General features: G+C 43.1%; 2 protein-coding genes across 2 annotated transcripts; both read right to left on the bottom strand.

Annotated features, from left to right (window-relative positions):
• Positions 1-130: 130 nt before the first annotated feature.
• DIABLO (diablo IAP-binding mitochondrial protein) lies at positions 131-21,106 on the bottom strand. Its single transcript, NM_001190216.1, is given in 6 exon segments — positions 131-919; positions 11,933-12,029; positions 12,696-12,806; positions 13,765-13,896; positions 19,853-19,979; positions 21,004-21,106. Coding segments are annotated over 6 exon segments (714 nt in total). The 5' UTR covers positions 21,054-21,106; the 3' UTR covers positions 131-722.
• Positions 21,107-21,452: 346 nt separating this feature from the next.
• On the bottom strand, positions 21,453-22,625 carry LOC146396551 (uncharacterized). The gene is made up of 2 exons (XM_084996334.1): positions 22,525-22,625; positions 21,453-21,702 (listed from the first exon to the last, which is right to left on the bottom strand). Exon 2 carries the CDS (start codon positions 21,675-21,677, stop codon positions 21,543-21,545), a length of 135 nt encoding a protein of 44 aa, XP_084852460.1. The 5' UTR covers positions 21,678-21,702; positions 22,525-22,625; the 3' UTR covers positions 21,453-21,542.
• Between the last annotated feature and the right edge of the window lie 2,342 nt (positions 22,626-24,967).

Here is a 24,967-nt window from a genome sequence, read left to right as displayed (position 1 = left end):
TTGAGGTGAAGGAGTGGAGGCTACATAGGGCTCCAGAAGACACACAGTTTTGTTTTTAAATGCAAAAAAAAAAAAAAAATTATTCTTCAGCTACAACAGAAAATTGAAGGAAAGAAGGAAACGAGAAGCATGTGTTGGAATTAAGTCCTGTTGAGAGCACCAGGTAAACACTCCACATTCAGTCCCCTAAGAACAGAGGACTTTTGGCTCATTGGCCTGAGCTGTCCTCACAGGGCAGTGGTGCCAAGGCATTAGAAACAGAACAATAAGAAATCTTACAGGACAGGCTCCATCTCCCCCAAAAAACTCACATCCCTATGGAGGGAACAAATACTAAATCATATTTGAAAATGTGAATAAGATGGGAAACTGAGGTTAAACAACTATTGAACTTGTGGACTTAACAGAGAAGGTGCCCTCTCTCTGGCCAGCTTGGTGAGATGTTCTGGTGGGAGGTAAAGATTGAAGGGTGAGAGGGCAGCTGTGCTGAGTGGGTGAAATGTTCAATAGGGTGCAGTGCCCATGGGCTAAGAACCAGGTCTGGTACAAGCCTGAGACCATGGGGACAGGGGTCAGGCACTCACAGCTCACAATGACTCAGGTCTGATGGGCCAGGGCAAAACCTGCCTCTGCAGAGAAAGCTGTGCCAACTCTGTGCTGGATGGCATCTGCCCTTGCTTTCCCCGGGCAGAGTGGGGAGATGTGGGCAGCAGCTCAGGCCCTCAATCCTCACGCAGGTAGGCTTCCTGCTCTGGTTCAGCGCTCTCGTGCCCTTCCTCTTGTGTTTTCTGTCGGAGTTCTTCCGTCTGCGCTTCTGCCAACTTGGTCTCCGCTTTCTGGGAAAGCTGGCGTACTTCTTGCACCTGTGATTTCACCAGCTGGATGTGACTCCTGGCCGTTATAGAGGCCTGGTCCGCTCCTGCCAGAAGATGGGCCAATTATGCTGAGTAGACACAAGGAAAGCCTGAGAGCTCTGGGGGGTGTCAACTGAGCCTTTCCTTGAGCCACTTTCCCTGCCCTCCTTGGCAGCCTTTTCTCCACCTCAGCATCCAGGTCTGCATGTTACTCTTTAATGTCAAAACCCCAGCTTCCTCCAGCTATCAGCACCTATAGTTATTAACAAATGCATTCCCACAATCATCTTAGCTACCCAGCTCTTGGTATAGACATTTATAAAGGTTTTTAAAAAAATTTTTAGGCCCAACCCACAACATACAGAAGTTCCCAGGCTAGGAGTCAAATTGGAACTAGAGCTGCCGGCCTATGCCAGTCACAAGCAATGCCAGATCCGAGCTGTGTTTGCAACCTACACCACGGCTCACAGCAATGCTGGATCCTTAACCCACTGAGCAAGGCCAGGGATCGAACCTGCATCCTCATGGATACTAGTCAGATTGGTTTTTTTTGTCTTTTTGCCTTTTCTAGGGCCGCTCCCGTGGCATGTGGAGGTTCCCAGGCTAGGGGTCTCATCGGAGCTGTAGCCCTGCCCTACGCCAGAGCCACAGCAACATGGGATCTGAGCCGCATCTGCGACCTAAACCACAGCTCACGGCAACGCTGGATCCTTAACCCACTGAGCAAGGCCAGGGATCGAACCTGCAACCTCATTGTTTCTAGTCAGATTCATTAACCACTGAGCCATGACGGGAACTCCACTAGTCAGATTCTTAACCTACTGAGCTAGAAGGGAACTCCCAGCAACTTTGTTTTTAAACAAAACTATCATTTTACCTGCTGCTAGTGTATTTCATCTATAGATGTGCATGTTTATTCATCTACAGAACATTTGGGTGGTTCTTTTCTTGCTTAATGCAGTAATAAGAACCTTTAGTACAATGTTGAAAGGTAGTGGAGAATAGCATGCATCCTTCTCTCATTTCTCTATGAACTAGGATTACTTAAACCTTCATCATGTTAGGAAAATTATCCTTAAGTTTCCACGGTGGCACAGCAAGTTAAGGGTCTGGCATTGTTTCTGCAGTGGTGTGGGTTCCATCCCTGGCCCAGTGCAGTGGGTTAAGGATCTGGCATTGCTGTGGCTGTTGCACAAGTCACAGCTGAGGTTTGGATTTGATCCCTGGACTGGGAACTTCCATATGCTGGAGTACAGCCAAAAAAAGAGAGAAAATTTTCTGTTTGTAATTGTACTTATATTTAAATAAAAAATGGGCACTACATTTTACTGAAGTCTTTTGGGACTTACATATATGATTCTCCTTTAATATACTGTGGATAATCTCAAGCAGTGAATTAAATGTTGATAGGTTTTTTAAAATGCTGAACTATCATTGTATTTTAAAGGTAAATGGCTATATTTGATTTATTATTTATAGTCATAAGTGATACTGAACTACATTGTTTTCGTGCTGGCCAAGTCCAGTTTGGGATCAGGCCTATGCTATCTTCATACAATTATAATAGTTGGGAGGCTTATCATCGTCTGGTATACTTTCTTGACACATGAAGTTTTTTGAATATTTGACAGAACTCTCCCATAAAACTGCCTAGGCTTTAGTGTCTACTTTGGGGACATAGAATCTGTGTGAATACTATTTCAACTTTCATAGTTATTGGTCTTACTTGGATTCTTCAATTCTTGAGCCAATTTGGGATTTACGTAAAGATCATAATATTCTCATGGAATTAAAAAAAACCTCCATATCTATAATAGCCCTTCCTGATGTTAATTTTGCTCTCTAAAAAATTACACTTGCCAAAGCCTTTTCTTTTCAGGGAACCAGGTTTTGACTTTTTTGACTATTTCTTTTTAATCTTATATCTTTTTATTTCTTTTATTCTACACTGTCTCAATTTATTTTGCTCTTTTTCTAACTTACTGGGTTAAAATTTTATTTTCAGTCTTGGAACAGTGACTATTACTTGTCATTCATGGCTACTCCTCTTTGTATTTATGATACATACCTTTAAATAAGGGGGTTAGTTTCTAATTAAGAGCTACTGTGTCTCCAACTCCCTGGGTCTGCTATATATTAGACTTGCCAAGACGGTTCTAAATATTTTTAATATTTTTTTTTTGGTCTTTTTAGGGCCACACCCGTGGCATATAGAGGTTCCCAGACCAAGAGTTGAATTGGAGGTGTAGCTGCAAGCCTGTGCTACAGCCATAGCAATGCAGGATCTCAGCCACGTCTGCGACCTACACCACAGTTCACAGCAACACCAGATCCTTAACCCACTAAGTGAGGCCAGGGATCGAACCCTCGTCCTCATGGATGCTAGTCGGGCTCATTAACCGCTGAGTCATGAGGGGAACTCCAATATTTTTAATTTTTAGTCTTTTCTAGGGCCACACCTGCAGCACATGGAGGTTTCCAGACTAGGGGTCTAGTGGGACCTGTAGCTGCCGGCTTACACAGGAACTCCCACAATATTTTTAATTAAAAAAAAAAAAAAAGTTTCTGTTGTGGCGCAGTGGTTAATGAATCCGACAAGGAACCATGAGGCTGTTAGTTCAATCCCTGGCCTCGCTTAGTGGGTTAAGGATCCGGCGTTGCTGTGAGCTGTGGTGTAGGTCGCAGAGGCAGCTCAGATCTGTGTTGCTGTGGCTGTGGTGTAGGCCGGCAGCTACAGGTCGCACTAGACCCCTAGCCTGGGAACCTCCATATGCTGCGGGAGCAGCCCAAGAAATGGCAAAAAGACAAAAAAATAAAAATAAAAAATACAGTTGATTTACAATGTGCCAATTTCTGCTGTGACGATTTTGCAATTTTAGCAAAATGACTCAGTCATACATACATATATACATATATGTATACTGTTCTTCCTTTTATTTTCCATCACGATCTATCCCAGGAGATTGGATATAGTTCCCTTTATCACACAGTAAGATCTTATTGGCTATCCATTCTGAGTATAATAGTTTGCATCTATTAACACCAAACTCCCAGTCCATCCTTCTCCCTCACCCCCTCTCCACTGGTAAACCACAAGTCTGTTCTCTGTGTCTGTGAGTCCGTTTCTGTTCTGTAGATAGGTTCACTTGCTCCCTATTTTAGATTCTTGTAAGTGATATCATATGGTATTTGTCCTTCTCTTTCCAACTTAGTATGAGAATCTCTAGTTCCATCCATTTGCTGCAAATGGCATTATTTTTTTTTTTTATAGCTGAGTAGTAGTCCACTGAATATATGTGTACATCTTCTTACTCCATTCATTTATCAAGGGACATTTAGGTTGTTTCCGTATCTTGGCTATTTGTGACTAGTACTGCTATGAACATAGGAATGCATGCATCTTTTTGAAGTACAGTTTTGCTCAGATATATGCATAGGAGTGGGACTGCTGGATCATATGGTAGTTTTCTATTTAGTTATCTGAGGTACCTCCATACTGTTTTCCCTAGTGGCTGTACCAATTTACATTCCCACCAATAGTGGAGGGGGGTTCCCTTTTCTCCATGCCCTCTCCAGCATTTATTTGTAGACTTATTAATGACAGCCATTCTTACCAGTGTGAGATGGTACCTCATTGTAGTTTGGATTTGTATTTCTCTAATAATTAGTGATGTTGAACATCTTTTGATGTGCCTACTTTTCATGTGCCAGCTACATGTCTTCTATGGAGAACTGTCTATTTAGGTCTTTTGCCCATTTTTGTGTTGTTTTTTGTTGTTGAGTTGTATGAGTTGTTTGTATATTTCGATATTAAGTCCTTGTCAGCTATATCATTTGCAACTGTTTTCTCTCCTAGTCTGCAGGATATCTTTTTTTTTTTTTATGGTTTCCTTTGCTGTGCAAAAGCTTAAAAGTTTGATTAGGTCCCATTTGATGATTTTTGTTTTTATTTTTATTACCTTGGGAGACTGACCTAAGAAAACATTTCTATGGTTTATGTCAGAGAATGTTTTGCCTATGTTCTCTTCTAGGAGTTTTATGGTTCATGTCTTTTGATTAAGCCTTTAAGCCATTTTGAGGTTTTTTTTTTTGTTGTTTGTCTTTTGTCTTTTTGTTGTTGTTGTTGCTATTTCTTGGGCTGCTCCCTCGGCATATGAAGGTTCCCAGGCTAGGGGTCCAATCGGAGCTGTAGCCACCGGCCTACGCCAGAGCCACAGCAACGCGGGATCCGAGCCGCGTCTGCAACCTACACCACAGCTCACGGCAACGCCGGATCCTTAACCCACTGAGCAAGGGCAGGGACCGAACCCGCAACCTCATGGTTCCTAGTCGGATTCGTTAACCACTGCGCCACGACGGGAACTCCTGAGTTTATTTTTGTGCATGGTGTGAGGGTGTGTTCGTTTCACTGATTTACATGCAGCTGTCCCGTCTTCCCAGCACCACTTGCTGAAGAGACTTTTCCCCATTTTATATTCTTGCCTCCTTTGTTGAAGATTAATCAACCATAGGTGTCTGGGTTTATTTCTGGGCTCTCCATTCTGTTCCATTGATCTGTATGTCTGTTTTTGTATGAATAACCACGCTGTTTTGATTACTATAGCTTTGTAACATTGTCTGAGGTCTGGGAGAGTTGTGCTTCCTGCTTGGTTTTTGTTCCTCAGGATAGCTTTAGCAATTCTGGATCTCTTATGGTCCCATAAACATTTTTTGGCTTTTTAGGGTTGCATCCGTGGCATACGGAGGTTCCCAGGCTAGTGGTTGAATCAGAACTATAGCCACCGACCTATGCCAGAGCCACAGCAACACAGGAGCTGAGCTGCATCTGTGACCTACACAACAGTTCATGTCAATGCTGGATCTTTAACCCACTGAGAGAGGCCAGGAATCAAACCTGTATCCTCATGGATGCTAATTGGGTTCATTAACTGCTGAGCCATGATGTGAACTCCCCATGTATATTTTTGGATTATCTGCTCTAGTTCTGAGAAATGTCATGGGTAATTGGATAGGGATTGCATTAAATCTGTAGATTGCTTTGGGCAGTATGGCCATTTTAACTGTATTAATTCTTCCAATCCAAGAGCATGAGATGCCTTACCATTTCTTTGAATCCTCTTTAATTTCCTTTATTATTGTTTTACAGCTCTCAGCATATATGTCTCTCATCTCCTTGGTCAGATTTATTCCTAGGTATTTTTTTGGGGGTGTGATTTTAAAAGGTACTTTTTTAAATATTCCTTTTCTAATATTTCATTGTTAGTGTACAGAAATGCAACATATTTCTGAATTTTAATCTTGCACTTTGATACTTTGATGAATTTGCTTATCAGATTGAGTAGTTTTTGTGTGGAGTCCTTAGGGTTTTCTATATATAGTATCATATCATCTGCATATGGTGATAAATTTTACTTCTTTTCTTCCAATTTATGTTCCTTTCCCTTCCCTTTCCTTCTTTTTTTCCTTTTTAGGGCTGCTCCCACAGCATATGGAGGTTCCCAGGCTAGGGGTGGAACTGGAGCTACAGCTGCTGGCCTACACCACAGCCACAGCAACACAGGATCCAAGCCACATGTGCAACCTACACCACAGCTCACGGCAATGCCAGATCCTTAAACCACTGAGCAAGGCCAGGGATCAAACCTGCAATTTCATGGTTCCTAGTCGGATTTGTTTCCACTGTGCCACGATGGGAACTCCTGGGTACCTTGTCTTTATTTTCATCTGATTGCTATGGCTAGGACTTCCAATGTTATGTTGAATAAAAGTGGTGAGTATAGGCATCCTTGTCATTCTAGATTTTGGTGGGAAGGCTTTCAGCTTTTCTCCACTGCGTATTATATTGTCCGTGAATTTGTCATAAATGGCTTTTATGATGTTGAGGTAAAGTCCCTTTATACCCAATTTGGTAAGATCTTTTAATTAATTAATTTAATCAATTAAAATTTTAAGGCTTCATCTGCATCATATGAAAGTTCCTAGGCCAGGAGTCCAATCAGAGCTGCAGCTGAGGCCTATGCCACAGCCATGGCAACACTGAATCCAAGCCACATCTACAATTTATACCATAGTTTGCAGCGATGTTGGATCCTCAATCCACTGAATGAGGCCAGGGATTGAACCCATATCTTCTCAGAGACTATGTTGGGTTCTTAACCGACTGAGTCTGGTAAGGGTTTTTATCACAAATGGACGTTGAATTTTGCCAAATGCTTTTTTCTGCATCTATTGAGATGATCATGTGGTTTTTGACATTTCTTTTGTTAATGTGGTGTGTAATTGATTGTTTTGCATATGTTGAACCATCCTTGTGAACTCAAGATGAATCTCACTTGGTTGTGGTATATGATCTTTTTTATATGCTGTTGGATTTGGCTTGCTAAAATTTTGATAATTTTTGCATCTATATTTATCAAAGATACTGGCCTATAATTTTCTTTTTCAGTATATCTTTGTCTGGTTTTGGTTTTAGGGTGATGGTGGCTTCATAAAATGTCTTTGGGAGTATTTCTTCTGCAATGTTTTGGAAGACTTTAAGAAGGATGGGTATAAGTTCTTTGTATGTTTAGTAGAATTTGCCTGTGAAGCCATCTGGTCCTGGACTTTTGTTTGTAAGGAGGTTTTGTTTTTGTTTTTGTTTTTTTCAATTTCATTTCTAGTGATTGGTCTGTTAATGATTCCGTTTTGGTGGGCTGTATGTTTCTATTTTTTATTTTTATTTTATTTTTTGCTTTTTAGGGTTGTACCCATGGCATATGGGGGTTCCCAGGCTAGGGATCTAATCAGAACTACAGCTGCCAGCCTAGTCTGCAACACCAGATCCGAGCTAAGTCTGCGACTTACACCATAGCTCACGGCAATGCTGGATCCTTAACCCACTGAGTGAGGCCAGGGATCAAACCCATAACCTCATGGATCCTAGTTAGATTCGTTTCCACTGCACCACAATGGGAACTCTGGGTGTATTTTTCTAGAAAGCTGTCCATTTCTTCTAGGTTGTCAAATTGTTGGCATATAATTGTTCATGGTATTCTTTTTTTTTTTAATCTCTGCAGTTATCAGTTGAGATTTCTTCTTTTTCATTTATTTTGTTTATTTGGATTCTCTCTCCCTTCTTGGTGAGTTTGGCCAGAGGTATGTCAATTTTGTTTACCCTTTCAAAGAACTTGCTCTTGATTTTATTGATTTTCTCTATTGTTTATTTGTTTTCCATTTTTGGCCGCCCTGGGGCATGTGGAACTCCTGGGTCAGGGATCAAATCCAAGGCACAGTTATGACTGAAGCTGCAGCTGTGGCAACGCTGGATCCACAGCCTGCCATGCCAGACAGGGGATGGAACCTGTGTCCCAGTGCTCCCAAGACACTGCTAACCCTGTTGTGCCACAGTGGGAGCTCCTCTCTATTGTTTTTTAATCTGTTTTATTTCCTCTCTGATGTTTATTATTTCCTTCCTTCTGCTGACTTAAGGTTTTGTTGGTTGTTCTAATTCTTTTAGGTGGTAGGTTAGGTTGTTGATTTGAGATTTTGTTTTTTAAAGGCAGGCCTGTATTGCTATGAACTTCCCTCTAAGAACTGCTTTTGCAGCATCCTTTAGATTTTTGTATGTTTATGTTTTCATTGTTTCAATGTGCTCTTTTTTTTTTGGTCCTTTTAGGGCCACAACTGTGACATATGGAAGTTCCCAGGCTAGGGGTCAAATCAGAGCTGTAGCTGCTGGCCTACACCACAGCCACAGCAAGGTGGGATCAGAGCCATGTCTGCTATCTACACCACAGCTCACAGCAATGCCAGAGCCTTAACCCACTGAGCAAGGCCAGGGATTGAACCCGCAACCTCATGGTTCCTAGTCGGATTCATTAACCACTGCACCACAACAGGAACTCCTGCCGCCTTTTTTTGGATAGCCTTTTTGTTAATGTTTCAGTTTATCTTTTAATAATTTTCAAACTTCCTATGCTTTTTTTTTTTTTTTTTTGGTTTTTTTGTCCTTTTTAGGGCCACACCCATGGCATATGGAGGTTCCTAGGCTAGGGGGCAAATCAGAGCTGCAGCTGCCAGCCTACACCACAGCCACACAGGACCCCAGCTGCATCTGTGACCTACACTATACAGCTCATGACAACACTGGATCCTTAACCCACTGAGCAAGGCCAGGGATCAAACTCATGTCCTCATGGATGCTAGTCAGGTTTGCTAACTGCTGAGCCACAACGGGAACTCCATCCTATGCTTTGTTTTAAATGTGCCTCTGTAAACAATTTTAGCTAGAATTATTTTTTAATATAATCTAAAAATATCATTTAATAAATTTATTCTTATTGTGATTACTGATGTTTAAATGTGTTCCTCTATTTTGTCTTCTTTTGTCTTTTTAGAGCCATACCCACAGCATATGGAGGTTCCCAGGCTAGGGATCCAACTGGAGCTGTAGACACCCGCCTACACCACAGCAAAGCCAGATCCAAGCTGCGTCTGCGACCTACACAGCAGCTCATGGCAATGCCAGATCCTTAACCTACTGAGCGAGGCCAGGGGTGGAACCTGCAACCTCATGGTTCCTAGCTGGATTCGTTTCCACTGTGCCATGACGGTAACTCCTGTTCCTCTATTTTATTTTGCATTTTCTGATTAAGTTTTTATTTCTTAAACAGTTTCTGCTTTAATTTATCAAGTTTTCTTAGTCCCTTCCTCCCCCCTTTTTTTAACTTTTATTGAAGTATAGTTGACTTACAATGTTGTATGAATTTCTCCTGTACAGCAGTGATTCAGTTATACATATTTTTTCATATTATGTTCTATTATCTTTACCACAGATTACTGAATATAGTTCCCTGTGCTCTACAGTAGGACCTTGTTCATCCATCCTATATGTAACAGTTTGCCTCTGCTAATCCCAAACTCCCAATCCTTCCCCTGCCCCACCCCACCTCCCTCTCCCTCTTGGCAACCACAAATCTGTGCATCAGTTGTTTCACAGATAAGTTGATTTGTATCATATTTTATTTATTTTGCCTTTCTCTAAGGCTGCACTGTGGCAGATGGAGGTTCCCAGGCTCGCAGTCTAAGGGGAGCTGAAGCCACCGACCCACGCCAGAGCCCCAGCAATGCCAGATCCAAGCCGAGTCTTTGACCTACAACACAGCTCATGGCAACGCCGGATCCTTAACCCACTGAGCAAGGCAAAGGATCAAACCCGCAACCTCATGCTTTCTAGGTGGATTCCTGAACCACTGAGCCATGACAGGAACTCCTAATTTGTATCATATTTTAGATTCCACATATAAGTGATATCATAATGGTGTTTGTCCTTATATTTCCTACTTTGCTTAGTATCATGATCTCCAGGTCCATCCATATTGCTGCAAATGGCATTATTTCATTCTTTTTTTATGGCTGAGTAGTATTCATCATGTATATGTACCACATCTTCTTGATCCATTCATCTTTTGATGGACATTTAGGTTGTTTCCATGTCTTGGCTATTGTAAATAGAGCTGCTATGAACACAGAGGTGCATGTATCTTTTTGAATTATAGTTTGGATATATGCCCAGGAGTGGGACTGCTGACCCCCTAATTCTTTTTGAAGCAGTTAACAATATCTAATGTTAAGCCAGTGCCTCTCTTCTCAAATAAGAAAGTTTAGCGTGCTTTAACTTCTTCCCTCAAACTAATTTTTAAAAACTTAATACTCAGATTTTGACAGGTGTTACTAAATTTTGTTTTTTTGGGTATCTGTTATTTCTTTCTAATTTTTTTTTCAGTCTTTCCAGAAAGCACATGTAGTTGGTAAGCTTTGAACCTTTATCTGAAAATAACTTTAATTTTCCCATTTTAATGATATTCGGATGGACATAAAATTCTAGTTTATTGATTTGTCACCTTGCATCCAGGGTTGTGGATAAGGTGGTTAATGTTTAATCATACTTCCACTGTAGCTAACTCTGTTTTTTTTCTTAGTTTTTAAGATTTTTCTATGTATATTTTACATTCTGAATCTACTTTGCCACATAATATAGTCATATCTTAAATTCTGTTCAGAAAGTTTGTAAACCCTTTCAGTCAGTTCTGGGAAAACATCTGTTTTTTCAGATAATACTTACACTTTATTCTCCCTCTTTTTTCCTGCTAGATCTAACCTGCCCAGTGAGTGGTGAAGGCTGACTGGGGATGTTTCTGCTGTAGTACTCTCAGCAAATCTTGTTCATTATTGCACTTGGAAACCCTGCTCCCACCTTTGGTGTGCCACTACCATAATGCTTTTATACTTCTATTATTCTGGTCTTCATTTTAATCCTGTTTTCAGAATCTCTGATTCTGTGGGCCTTTGTTAAAATTACTTGTTTTCACTTAAAATCTATTGTATCTTATAAGATTTCAGAAAACAACGTTTTAACAAACCACATGCTAAGTAAGAATTTCTGTGGTGACATAGTTTGGGACCAATCAGGTGAGATGTCAAATGAGGGTTTCCTTCAAAATACATTTAATTAGAAAATCATTTAACTCAAGCCCACTGGATGGATAACGATGGTTAGAAAACATCTTGGTGAGTGAAAAACTGCATTTTCTATACTGAGACACCAAGGCAGAGAGGATGAAGCCCTAGCTACCAGGAGCAAGGGCTTCAGGACTTCATCTACTTTGCTGGATCCTGGTTTGGCTGGTGCACTCAGCATACTGGGCAAATTACTTAATCCCTCTGTTAGTTTAACGTGGGAATGATAGTAACTCCTACTATGGGGACTGAATTAAGAATATCTATAAAATGTTTACCACAAAACTTGAAATATAGATACTAGTTATTCATAAATAATCTGGGTTATTAAAAAATAAAAAATGCTTAAAAACTATTTGGAAGGAATAAAAATTTGTGTTATAACATTTTCTAGATATTGACTACCTAGCTTCTACTGGTCTGGTCTACAGGGCCATTAATTTTTCCTTTGTCCAAATGAAATATTGGTTAGTAGACTGGCAATGGGAACATTTGTTCACAAAGTTAGAGGCATGATATCCCTCACTTTACAGCTAGATGAAAACTCAAACAGTACCTTCAGAGTAAAAACTTTAACCTACCAGTTTGGTATGCAGCTTCTGCTGCCATCTCTGAAAGGCTAACTGCAGTCATCCAGGTGGTTTCCAACTTCAAGTATTCTTGCTGTTTTGAAGTCATCTATAAATTAACCACAAGTGCTTCAGACAACATGACTCTTCATTATGTCATCAAGCACATTTAAATGGACTCAATTTAATCATGGATTGAGAGAACAGTTACTGGTAAGACACCTTCATTCAATACCTTAGATATCACGATGAGGTAGGAGCTGTGAATGAAACATTGATATTGATATTGCCTGCCATACCAGTAAACTACAGCCATCAAATCATCACATTATAGCCTCTCTGAGAACAGAAACAGAATGCCCACCACTGCAGCCATCCCCAAAACAGTACAGCCTGAGGAGACTCAGGAGAAAACACAGGATACTGGCTGGCCCCAGACAGCTGAGGTACATATTCAAAGGAATGATTTCAATGAGCCTAGATTTTGCATCTTCCCATACATAGAAAAGTGCTAATTTCATTAACTGGAGGTGTCTGGTTTTAACTATAACCTGGCTTTTGACTACCTGGCCTTTGTTGCAAAAACTCCTATGTATCCTGGCTCCCCCACTGCCTCTTTGGAGAAGTCTCTCAGAGTGATCTGAGTCCTGTCTCCTGGGCTATAGTCCTCAGAAAGTCTGCTGAATAAAACATAACCTTAACTCCAGGTTGTGCAATTTTTTTTTTTCCAGTTGACAGAACACTAACACAGAAATGAAAGTAACTTTGTGTTTACCTCAACTCTGGCTCCTATGATCACCTGCCATACTTCATCTTCCTCCTGTGAATTCATTTTCCCAAGTAAACTTGTATATTGTCGGTACAGAGAAATTAAGGTATAAACAGCCTACAAATATAAAAAAAATGGGTAAAGTGAAGCATATTAGGGTTAGTCAGACTTAAACCTTAAGGTGATGAAGTGCCACTGAAGCCACTGACTCTTCAGTCCTTCTGCCTCACTGCAACTGCACTACTGTGTGAGGCAGAGGCATTATCCTGGGATATCAGTATCTCCACTTGTCAACTTTTGTGTTTTTAAAAGCTTGTTGGCATTTCAGACATAGAGAAAAAAACTCAGAAGGCTGAGAAAAAAGTGGCTGGAAAATGAAAGTAAATACACATATAAGTGACTGATTTTATTCTGTATTAACTCCCATCAGTGGTTTTCAAAATCTTCCCACAAAAGCCTTTGGTGCTGCTGGTGGTAGACTTTTGGACTCATTTACCCCTAAATGAACCAGATCAGCATAATCCCCCTGTCTTATAAGATTTTTCTTTTAAAAAGGGTTCTGGAGTTCCCATCGTGGCTCAGTGGAAACGAATCTGACTAGGAACCATAAGGTTGCAGGTTTGATCCCTGGCCTTGCTCGGTGGGTTAAGGATCCGGCGTCGCCATGAGCTGTGGTGTAGGTCACAGACACAGCTCTGATCTGGTGTGGCTGTGGCTGTGGCGTTGGCTGGCAGCTGTAGCTCCAACTGGACCCCATAGCCTGGGAACCTCCATGTGCTGTGGGCGCGGCCCTAAAAAAAGCAAAAAAAAATAAAAAGGGTTCCTGAAAAACAGTCTAAAAAGCAGTGATTTAGATCAGGGCTCTGCCAATTTTTGGTAAAGGGCCAGAGAGTGACTCCTCAATCTGCTGCAACTATTCAATTCACAAAAGCAGTCATAGACACTACACAATCACGTGAGCCTTACTATGATTCCATCAAACGACAAACACAGGCATCAGACTGGATCTGGTCTGTGAGCCATAATTTGCTAACCATTGATTTAGATGATTGAGACTTAACAAGAGGACACTTACCTTAGTATATTCAGTGATTGCTTCAATCAATGCATATGTGGTCTGAGAGAGAAAGGTAGAGGTGCTATCTGTTACCAAAGACACAGCCCTCCTCATTAATGCATCATTACTAAGAGAATGAGGCTCCGATTTCTGAAAGACACAAACATTTTTACTCAGCTTCTAACCTAAAGCTCAAGCTGAGATCATAGACAGCCAAGTGAAAAACATAATTCTCATGCTATAAATACACTATACTGCTTCAGTGTTAAGTTTTATTTTCTCTATATAAGACAATGTATGAAAATAATTCTACAGTATGCTTTCTACCTACTTTTATTCTTTATTCTCTGTTCTGAAAAGCAAAGCATTTCTTTATATAAAAGGCTAGTACTTATAGCCAACAAATTTCATGAAGTTATGATTCATTCATTACCACAGTACTAGGTGCTTGGGATCTAAAGATAAATAAGATATTCTCTGCCTTCAAAGATTTCAGGTGGGGGAGAGGGGATTAGTGACCTGGAAATTAATGCAATCAAGTACGGTAGGAGCTGTGGCAGAAGTTTGTAGAGGCACACATATGGGAACAGTCACTTCTATGTTGAATAACTTACGAAAGACTAAGAAAATAAATGGTGGGGAGGGCAATTCTGCAGAATGAGCAGTACAATTTTGGGGGGAGGGAGGAGATGCTTCCCTCTGACCTCAGCTATTATGTTAAAAAAAAAAAAAAAAAAAAAAAAGCCAGTACAAGCACCTCAGAAGTTAAAACAATGTGGCTACTTGAATAAATATTGGCAACTGTGATGACAAGTCATCCCTAACTCTGCCTTTTTCTTTCTCAGCAGAGGATTTATTGTATCAGAACTAACAAGCCAGACACCTATGGTCAATTAATCTTTGACAAAGGAGGCAAGAATATAAAATGGGAAAGACAGTCTCTTCAGCAGTTGGTGCTGGGGAAACTGGACAGCTGCATGTCAATCAATGAAACTAGAACACACTCTCAAACCACGCACAAAAAATAAACTCAAAAACGGAGTTCCTGTTGTGGCACAGTGGCAATGAATCCGACTAGGAACCATGAGGTTGCAGGTTTGATCCCTGGCCTCCCTCAGTGGGTTAAGGATCCAGGGTTGCCATGAGCTTTGGTGTAGGTCACTCGAATCTGGCGTTGCTGTGGCATAGGCTGGCAGCAACAGCTCCGATTAGACCCTTAGACTGGGAAACTCCATATACTGTGGATGTAGCCCTAAAAAAGATAAAAAAAGACAACCTCCCCCCCAAAAAATCCCAAAAAACACTCAAAATGGCTTAGAGACTTAAATATAAACACCATAAAACTCCTAGAAGAGAATGTAGGCAAAACATTCTCTGATGTCAACCATACAAATGTTTTCTTAAATCAGTCTCCCAAAGCAATAGAAATAAAAACAGAAATAAACCAATGGGAACTGATCAAACTTACAAGCTTTTGCAAAGCAGAGGAAACCATAAAAAAAAAGACAACCTACAGAATGAGAGAAAATAGTTTCAAATGATGGTACTGACAAGGGCTTAATCTCCAAAATATACAGACTTCAACAGAAAAACAAACAAACCCAGCTGAAAATTTGGTAAAAGACCTGAATAGACACTTTGCTCCAAAGAAGACAGAGATGGCATGGCCAAAAAGCACATGAAAAAATGCTCAACATCACTAATTATTAGAGAAATGCAAATCAAAACTACAATGAGGTACCACTTCACACTGGTCAGAATGGCCATCATTAGCAAATATAAAATAACAAATGCTGGAGAGGATGTGGAAAAAAGGGGACCCTCCTACACTGTTAGTAGGAATGTAAATTGGTTCTACCACTATGGAAAACAGCATGGAGGTACCTCAGAAAACTAAATATAGAACTGCCATATGATTCAACAATCCCACTCCTGGGCATATATCAAGACAAAACTTTCATTGAAAAAGATACATACACCCCTATATTTACTGCTATTCACAATAGCCAAGACATGGAAACAACCTAAATGTCCACCAACAGACGAATGAATTAAGAAGATGTGGTATATATACACAATGGAATACTACTCAGCCATAAAAAAGAACAAAACAATGTCATTTGCAGCAACATGGATGGAAATAGAGATTCTTATACTAAGTGAAGTCAGAAATAGATAAATACCATATGACATCACTTATTTCTGGAATCTAATAAATGGCACAAATGAACCTATCTACAGAAAAAAACCCACGGACATGGAGAACAGACTTGTGGTTGCTGAGGGGGAGGGAGTGGGATGGACTGGGAATTTGGGGTTAGTAGACGCAAACTATTGCATTTGGAGTAGATAAGCAGTGAGATCCTGCTGTACAGCACAGGGAACTATATCTAATCACTTGTGATGGAACATGATGGAGGCTAATCTGAGAAAAAGAATGTGAGACTGGGTCACTTTGCTGTACAGCAGAAACTGACAGAACATTGTAAATAAACTATGTTAAAAAATGAAAAAAGAGGAGTTCCCATCATGGCTCAGTGGTTAATGAATCCGACTAGGAACCATGAGGTTGCCGGTTCAATCCCTGGCCTTGTTCAGTGGGTTAAGGATCTGGCGTTGCCGTGAACTGTGGTATAGTTGCAGACACGGCTCGGATCCCATGTTGCTGTGGCTCTGGAGTAGGCCAGTGGCTACAGCTCTGGTTAGACCCCTGGCCTGGGAACCTCCATATGCCGTGGGTTTAAAAAAAAAAAAAAAAAAGGAAAAAGAAAGAACAATCTCTTTATCATTTGTCTTGTTTTTGCTATTTAGAATATATACACTGCATCACTGCCTTCCGAAAGCAGCAGCCAAGAAATATCTTCAATACATGAACAAATCACAAATTTTAATTATCACATTTACATTTCATTCAAAGAATTATTTATCCATTATGTACCTTGCATTGAGGGGCTAGAAAGAATGACATCATCTCTGTTTATGAGAAGCTAATTCTGACATATTCTGATAATTGATATCTTCATAATGCCCTCCACTTAACAATGTATTTTTGACTTGTTCCCCACAACATTCCAGGTATTACCACTTTTTTAAAGGTGAGGAAATGGAAGCTCAGAATAGTTATGTATCCTCTCCCAAAAGTCACACACCTAGACCTCAAACCAAATCTTCTCACTCCAAAGTTTTCATTATGCTCTGCTAACTCAGGGGAGTCAAAAAGGATTATTATCAAATGTACAACATAAGCAGCCAGAAAGGGAGATGATTGTTGGCCAGTAACTAGGAAATGCTTTAAAAAGAGGTGGGATTTGGGTCTGAAGATAACTAGGATTACAACGGACAGGCCTCCTGGACTAGAAGAAACAATGAGGGAGTTCCCATTGTGGCTCAGCAGTAAGAAACCCAACGAGCATACATGAGGATGCAGATTCGATCCCTGGCCTCGCTCAGTGGGTTAAGGATCTGGTCTTGCCATGAACTATAGGATCACCAATGCAGCTCAGATCCCTTGTCGACGTAGCGTGGTGTAGCCTGGCAGTTGCAGCTCTGATTTGACCCCTAGCCTGGGAACTTCCATATGCCATGGGTACGGCCCTAAATGTTGCATGCAGGGGTTGTTCAGGAATCTGGCCTGGCTGGAGTGGATGCAAAAGGGGGGTGAGACTGGTTAGGGCACTGGAGTGCAGGAGAGAGTTTGTTGTATTTTAGTTCTGTAAAACATAATGGAGAGCCATGCAGGTTCTGAAGAACAGAAGTGGCACTGATGCTCCTGCAGGAGAATGACTAGAGGCTCCTGTCAACTACAGGCTCCTGGCATGTGGCATAGAACTGAGGTTATTAGGGTTTAAGAACAGTATATGAGCTAGAAGGGACAAACACAGAAAAACCTTTTGGAGGAGTGAAAAAAAAAGGCTTTCCTAAGTATGACTGAAAATAGCTCGATGTTCAAGTTAAGGGTTTTAGGGTTAAAGATTCATCAGTACACAAAGATGAGGGCTGAAGCAAGCACAAAAAGGGAAGGGCCCATGACTGAACCTTAGAAGATACTGAAAATACTTGTGATAAATGGAATTGATCTTTTTTTTTTTTTTTTAAATGGCTGCACCTGCAGCATATGGAAGTTCAGATTAAGGACTCAATCTGAGCCACATCTGTGACCTACGCTATAGCTATAGCAATGCCGGATCCTTTAACAAACCGTGTCTGGTCAGGGATCAAACCTGAGCCTCTGCAGTTGGATTCTGTCCCTACAGTTGCACCACATCAGAAGCCCCCAATAAATGGAATTAATCTTGTTGTGATAAGCACACATTCAAGTGTCAGAAATATTTCGCCAAATGGGGGTTTGCTGATTTCCTATTTAGCTCTTCCTGATAAAGCATATTACTAATGATTTTTTTTTTAAGAAGGTACCATTTTCATATAAGCTGTCTAGCTGACTGATCTACCTAGATGTCTACTGGATATCTCAGACTGGCATTTCCAAAACTGAACTCTTGATTTCCTCCTCCCCAAATCTACTCCTCTCCATCTGGATATGTGGCAACACCATTCTTTCGTTGTTTAGGCCTTTTAAAAGCTCTGGAATCTAACTTACATTAAGTATATAACCTAATTTATGTACATCTAACCCATCAGCAACTCCTGACCACTTTCAGCCCACTTCCAAGCCTACGACCTCTTCATGTCTGGACTCCTTGGTTTTTTTTAAGTTTCACATAGCAACCTTTAAAAACTTATGTCAGGGAGTTCCCGCTGTGGTGCAGTGGTTAACGAATCCAACTAGGAACCATAAGGAGCCTAGCCTGGGAACCTCCATATGCCGCGGGAGCAGCCCCAGAAAAGCCAAAAAAAACCCCATAAATAAATAAATAAATAAAACCTTATGTCAGGAGTTCCCATCGTGACTCAGTGGTTAAAAAACCAACTAGCATCCATGAAGACGAGGGTTCGATCCCTGGCCTTGCCTTCCTCAGGGTTAAGGACCTGGTGTTGCTGTGAGCTGTGGTGTAGGTCGAAGATATGGCTCAGATCCTGCATTGCTGTGGCTCTGATTCAGGCTATAGCTTTGATTTAGCCCCTAGCCTGGGAACCTCCATATGCTGCTGGTGTGGCCCAAGAAGACAAAACAAACAAACAAACAAACAAACCTATGTCAGATCATAATAACCCTTTGTTTTGATTTTTAGGGCTGCACCTGAAGCAAATACAAGTTTCCAGGTTAGGGGTCGAAAGTGGAGCTACAGCTGCCAGCCTACACCACAGCCACAGCAATGCTAGATCTGAGCTGTGCCTACAACTTACACCACAGCTCATGGCAACACCGAATCCCTGATCCACTGTGTGAGGCAAAGCAGCATCCTCATGGATATTAGTCAGGTCAGTTACCACTGAACCACAACAGGGACTCCCAGAACATAATAATTTCATGTTAAAATCCTCTGTGGATTCTTTTCCATGATAAAATCCAAAGCTTTACAATGGCCCACAAAGTATAAAAATCAAAGTACATTTTGGTCTTCAGGTAACTCTCTGGCCTCATCTATTACTGTTTCTCTCTCATTCCACTTTCTCCTTTTCCTTGTCTCCAAAATGTTAAGCTTTATGAAAGCAGAAACTTTGATGTGCTCTTACGGTCTCAATGCAGGGCACGTAAAACTTGCCCAATAGGAGTTCCCTGGTGGCCTAGTAGTTTAGGATTCAAGGTTGCACTGATGTGGCTCAGGTTCAGTCTCTGGCCCAGGAACTTCCACATGCCTCACAAGGCCAAAAAAAAAAAAAAAAAAAGGTGCCCAATAAATTTTTGTTGAAAGACTATTTTGCTGATACTGTCATATGCTCTTTCCTTTCTTCCCTCTTTATAAAATTTGGTGAACTTGACATATTGTTCCTACCAAATGAAACTATCAAAATGAAAATATTAATATAACATTAGCTCAACTCTAAAAGATGATGCTGGTATAGAAGAAAGTATATGATCACATGGGGATGTATGGGATGCATGGGTAAAACCATGAGAGCTAGTTAGATGTTTCAGTGCCCACTTGAGACTTCAAGAAGACACAATACACTAAAACAAGAAACACTGAGTGACAAGACAGTTTACCTGTGCAATAGGAACTGCACAAAGGGTTACCCCAAGTCCAACCACCACAGTTTTGTGCCATGGTCTTATCAGTTCTGAGAAACAGCGCTTCTTAAGGTTAGCCACGACTGGAACACATTGTCTGTACCTAGAAACAGAAGTCAAATTTAATAAGGCACAACCACCGATCTGTTTTGTTTTTGTTTTGTTTTTTTTTAAATGGCCACATCTGTGGCATATGTAAGTTTCTGGGCCAAGGATTGAACTCGTGCCTCCGCAGCAACCTGAGCTGCAGCAGTCGGATTCTTAACCCACCGTGCCATGGCAGGAGCCCGCACAACCACCAATCTGTAAAAATCTTTTCAATTTATCTGCAGGGGTTGGAAACTCAAACTCGGGCCACGGTGGAACTTAAATGACGATGTAGGATGGCCTTCCGTGGGAAGGGGAGGGTGGTGGACAGGAAAGGCCCGGACTCGCAGAAATCAGCAACCGCTACTTGGCTCCTGAGAACCATGACCGTGCGGGAATGCGGGCTGAAAGATTTCAGAGTTTAAGAGGTACCAGGTGTGAACGTTTAAAAGGTGTCTCAAAGCTTTTAAAAATCTCATACTAAAATGCTTTCTACAGGGAAGATTAAGTCTGGTCCTCTACCCTAGGCTGCAAGGTGTCTCATGCTCCCTGAGACACAACACCTGGAGCTCGCAGGCACTGAGAGAGGAGCCTAGAGGCCGTAGGGAACAGGACTCGCAGGGAGACTCTGTTCCTGGGGTTCCTCTGCCCTCAGGGAAAACTTCCTCCAGGTTTGCCGCCTGCCCGGGGCTCTCCCTCTACTCTCCCCATTGACTTCGATGCGCCAACGGGAGTCACTTCGCGGGCAAACCTTGAGCCCCCTAAAAGAAAGCCCAAGGTTGGGGAAATTCGCTTTCAGTAGGTGGAATGACGAAAAAGCCGCCGGGAAGAGAGGAAGCCCGGGCCTAGCCCAGCAAGCGGGAGACCTCCGGACCCGGGCAGAGGCGGGACGTCTTCGGCCGAGAGAGGCGGGACGCCGTGACCCGCTCGGCCGAAAAGGAAACTGCTCGCCCGTAGGGCCGGGGCTGCGGTCGGTCACGGCGCTCTCAGCATCAACTCTCTTGGTTCGACCCTGACCTCCTATACAACCGTAGCGGTACCTGAAGAAGAAAGCTACGTTCCGCGACAGCCAACTCCGCAGAGCCGCCATCCCGCGGAAGGCGGACGCCGGACGCACACGTCGGAAGTGACGCCACCTCGTGAGCCGGGGGCGGGGCGCGGGCGCTACTTGGGTGGGCCTGGGCCCATGGTCACGCCCCCACCCCGTGACGCAGTCGGGATTGGACAGACGGGGAGGAAAGGGCGGGGCTGAGGGTAACGGCTGTAACGGCCTCGCAGAACACCCAACCGCCCGAGCTTCCGCTTCTGGCTGGGCGGACTCTGGGCCTGAGGGCACGGAGCAGACGGAGCGAAGTCGGCTGTCCTGAGGGGTGGTTGAATCGGGGCCCGGGGCTTCTCCTCGAGAGGCAGCCCCGGCCCGGCCGTGAGGCGGAGGATTCTCTCGTTAGTCAGCCTTGCGGGTCCGGCAGGACAGAGGCCACAGAACGAGCAGCTCCGGGACGGCGGGGGTGGGGGTGGGGGGGAAGGGTGGCGTAGGCGACTGGGGGCGGGAGGGGCGGGGAGCTGGGATGCGGCGCTGTCACTTCAGCACCAGGAAGTAGGTGGTCCAACCGGCCAGTAGCAGCGCCCCGATGAGCACGGTGTAGCTGAGGAGCACGAAGGCCAGCAGCTCTCGCAGCAGCTGCAGCACGTGGATGGTGGACGAGGCCGGCATCGCCCTGCGCGGGAGGCCCGAGGACCTGCGGGCAGGGGCACCCGGGAGACCCTGAGCACGCAAAGAGGATGGTTCCCTCCCTTGCCCACCCTCTGCTGGACACTGAACAAGCGCTGCTGAGCCAGGCACTGTTTTAGGCACTGAGGATACAGGGGGCTAGACTAGGTCCCGGCCCTCTAAAGAGTAAACACTTTTCTTAAGGTGAAGAAAACCCAAAGTGCTGATTTTCTTCATAGCAATCACTGGACACTGTATTTACACTACAGAATTCTTTTAAACTGAAAGTTCCCCTCATTCTTCTGCTCCCGACCTGGACCTGGGCTTAGAGGAGAGAAGCCTGGTTGTTACCAGCCCCCCCCCCACCCCCCGCCGCCGCTGCACTGGTCTTCATCCTCAGCCTTCTCTTCCCATCCACCTCCTGCATTTTTAATGTTGTGAGTGCTGCTAATGGGCTGGTGGAATAAAGCTTGCTTTTGCCATCACTCAAGCTGCACCCCTGGCTGTCGGCACTGCTTGGGAGGGGAAGAAAAGAAAGCAGCCCCCCCTGCAATACCTCTAGCCCCAAGGCTTATTAGTACACACGAGTCTGAGGATCCCTGCTTTGTGGCCAGGCATGCTTGCCCTTCTGGCCAGCCAGGATCAGAGTGCCAAGAGGTGGGTATCAATTGGATTCTGGGCTCATCTCCTTCCCCATCGGGCTCTTGTGCACCTGCTCCAGCCCCATCTCTTCCACCACAGATGGAATCAGATGGTAACAATCACAAACCAGTTCTTTACCTCCACTGCTGCCCTGCCCAGCTCCCCTCAATGCCAGCCACCAGCATCCCCCTCTCCCCATTTCACTCACTCAACAAAGTTTGAACGGCTCCTCCACCAGGGCAGCTCCACGGTCCCTCTCTGGTCTGGTGTCTGAAGGTAGGCTTGTGTGCACTTTCCAGTGATGTCAGTAGAGCTGAGGGATTTTCAGGCAGCAGCTGCTCTCACCAACTAGGTGTGGTCTAGAGACCAATCACAATCTCCACGTGGTCCCTGAGCTATCAGGGAGCTGCGCACAGGCGATCCCAGGCCAGTTCGGAAGCTGGCAACTCTGCACACCCTCTGCCTGTGTCACCATCACGGTCCCCAGAGCTCTGAGGTTCCCCAAAAAGCTCCGGACTTAGATGGGCTGAGCAAGGGGCACACTAGGGGGCATTTCACGCCTCTCTTGTCTTTTTTCCTAAACACTGCAGATGGGACATAGTCCAAATGCTTTTCTTACTCCCGCTAAAAGAAGTCCCATCCTAGAGTCTCAGACAAGAACCACGGTACATAAAACATTCACTTAAGATTGCCCAACTAAAGCAAAAGCTGTTGTCTTAAAAAACATGCAAGTTCGAGCATTCCTGTGTGTGTGTGAGACAGAGCAAGAGAAGAAAAGCACTTGAGTGCTTCTACTAAGAGTTGAGCGGTTTAGAGACTCATTACACAGTCGCCTTCCCAATGTGCCCACTTGCAATTTTCAACTTAAATGCAACGCAAAAGCCAATCAGTATTTGAGCCAGTAAAGAACAGACCCTTTCCCAGAAGTAACAGTGAAGGGAAAAGACAGTGCAAACTTTATGCTGCTTATGTTTTTTTGTAGTAGTTTATAGTTAGACTATGTTTTGACCTTAAAACAAACAAACAAACAAAAAAAAAACAGGCAGTGTGGACATCAACCCTTTTATCAACATCATCATCCAGAAGAGCAAATGGCTCTTTAATTTGATCAGGATCTCTTATTATCGAATCACTGCCCCGCTGGAGCCGGGCTGAAAACAGGAGCAGAACATTATCAAGCTGCGCAGGAAGCCAGTGAGTAGTAATTGCTCCCCCAGAGAACTGGTTATCTGGAGGGTTCTGTGTCCTGCCAAGTCACGGGAAAGAAAGCATGGCGAGGTTTATACCCTCACCAAAGTAACAGATGAAGGCTATTAAAAATAGCCCTGATACTGTTCCCCTTTAACTCTCACATCCTTCAAATGGATATCACAAGGCAGTTATGTGTTCCAGCCTTTGCAGCCTCTAGTCACCACCCAGTTTGGGGTATTTTACAGCAGCGGAGTTAACTGAAGCTGAGAAATATTATGTAGCTTGAAGTTCACATGCATTCATTTAGAAATAAGAGAATCAGAAATTTTATATTACTGCTTTTTCTTTTTACAGCTTCACTGGCAGCATATGGAAATTCCCAGGCTGGGGGTCAAATCCGAGCCACATCTGCAATCTACACTGCAGCAGCAATGCCAGATCCTTAACCCACTGAGTGAGGCCAGGGATTGAACCTGCATCTTCTCGGAAACCATGTCAGGAAACTGATGAGCCACGACAGGAGCTCCATTACTGCCTTTTTCTGATTGTTAGCCCGACAAAAAGGCATCCTGTTTTCTATAGTACCTCATTGTCAAATGATATGGCTGAATACACCAGGCTCTATAGTATAATTCAGTCTGTTCATAATTCAGTCTATTGATGCCTGTATTTCTGTCTTGCCATCTTGATCATGGCTCCTCTTCCTGGCAGTTCATTCTGGTATTTTATTTATTTATTTACTTATTTATTTATTAGAGCTGTACCCCAGCATATGGAAGTTCCCAGGCTAGTGGTCGAATCGGAGTTACAGCTGGCAGCTTACACCACAGCGACAGCAATACAGGATCTGAGCTGAACCTGTGACCTACACTACAGCTGATGGCAACACCAGATGCCCACTGAGTAAGGCCAGGGATTGAACCTGTATCTTCATGGATACTAATTGGGTTTGTTTCTGCTGTGCCAAAATGGGAACTCCCCATTCTGGTATTTAATTTTTTTTTTTTTTTTTGCCCCATTCCTGCAGCAAATGGAAGTTTCCAGGCCATGGATCAAATCTGTGCCACGGCAGCTGCAGTGACGCTGGCTCCTTAACCCACTGAGCCACACGGGAACTCCTCGTTCTGGCATTTTAAAAGTATTTCCTCTTGAGTTCAACTCTGCTGAATACAAACACTTCCTGCTGGTTACAGGCGAGAGCAAGAAACAGACTGCATGTCAGATTAACCATAACCCACTTGCAGTTGAGGGCAGAGCTGTGGTGGACGATCACATAGAGACCTTCCGTTCCCAGTTCAAGAACTAAATGAGTTGTTTTTAATCCTCCTCCTTTCAACCATTAGTCTCTTGATCCACAGTTAAACAAAGTTCAAATGCTTATTTCTCTGTTGGCTAAAATTCAAAAGTGTACGATAAGACACAAAACAGTGCCTATGTAGACTTCTTTATCTATGAAGACT

The sequence above is a fragment of the Sus scrofa genome, chromosome 14 (assembly GCF_054392235.1).
Source record: "Sus scrofa isolate SSC_HxYL_T2T_F1_AM1 chromosome 14, Sscrofa_HxYL_maternal_Yorkshire_Landrace_v2.0, whole genome shotgun sequence".
Classification (NCBI taxonomy): domain Eukaryota; kingdom Metazoa; phylum Chordata; class Mammalia; order Artiodactyla; family Suidae; genus Sus; species Sus scrofa.
The sequence above is the reverse complement of the archived record's forward strand: the minus strand, read 5'-3'. Positions and strand labels throughout refer to the sequence as shown.

Excerpts from the sequence above, each read along its gene's own strand:
- LOC146396551 (XM_084996334.1), bottom strand. The coding sequence starts at position 21,677 with ATGCCGGCCTCGTCCACCATCCACGTGCTGCAGCTGCTGCGAGAGCTG.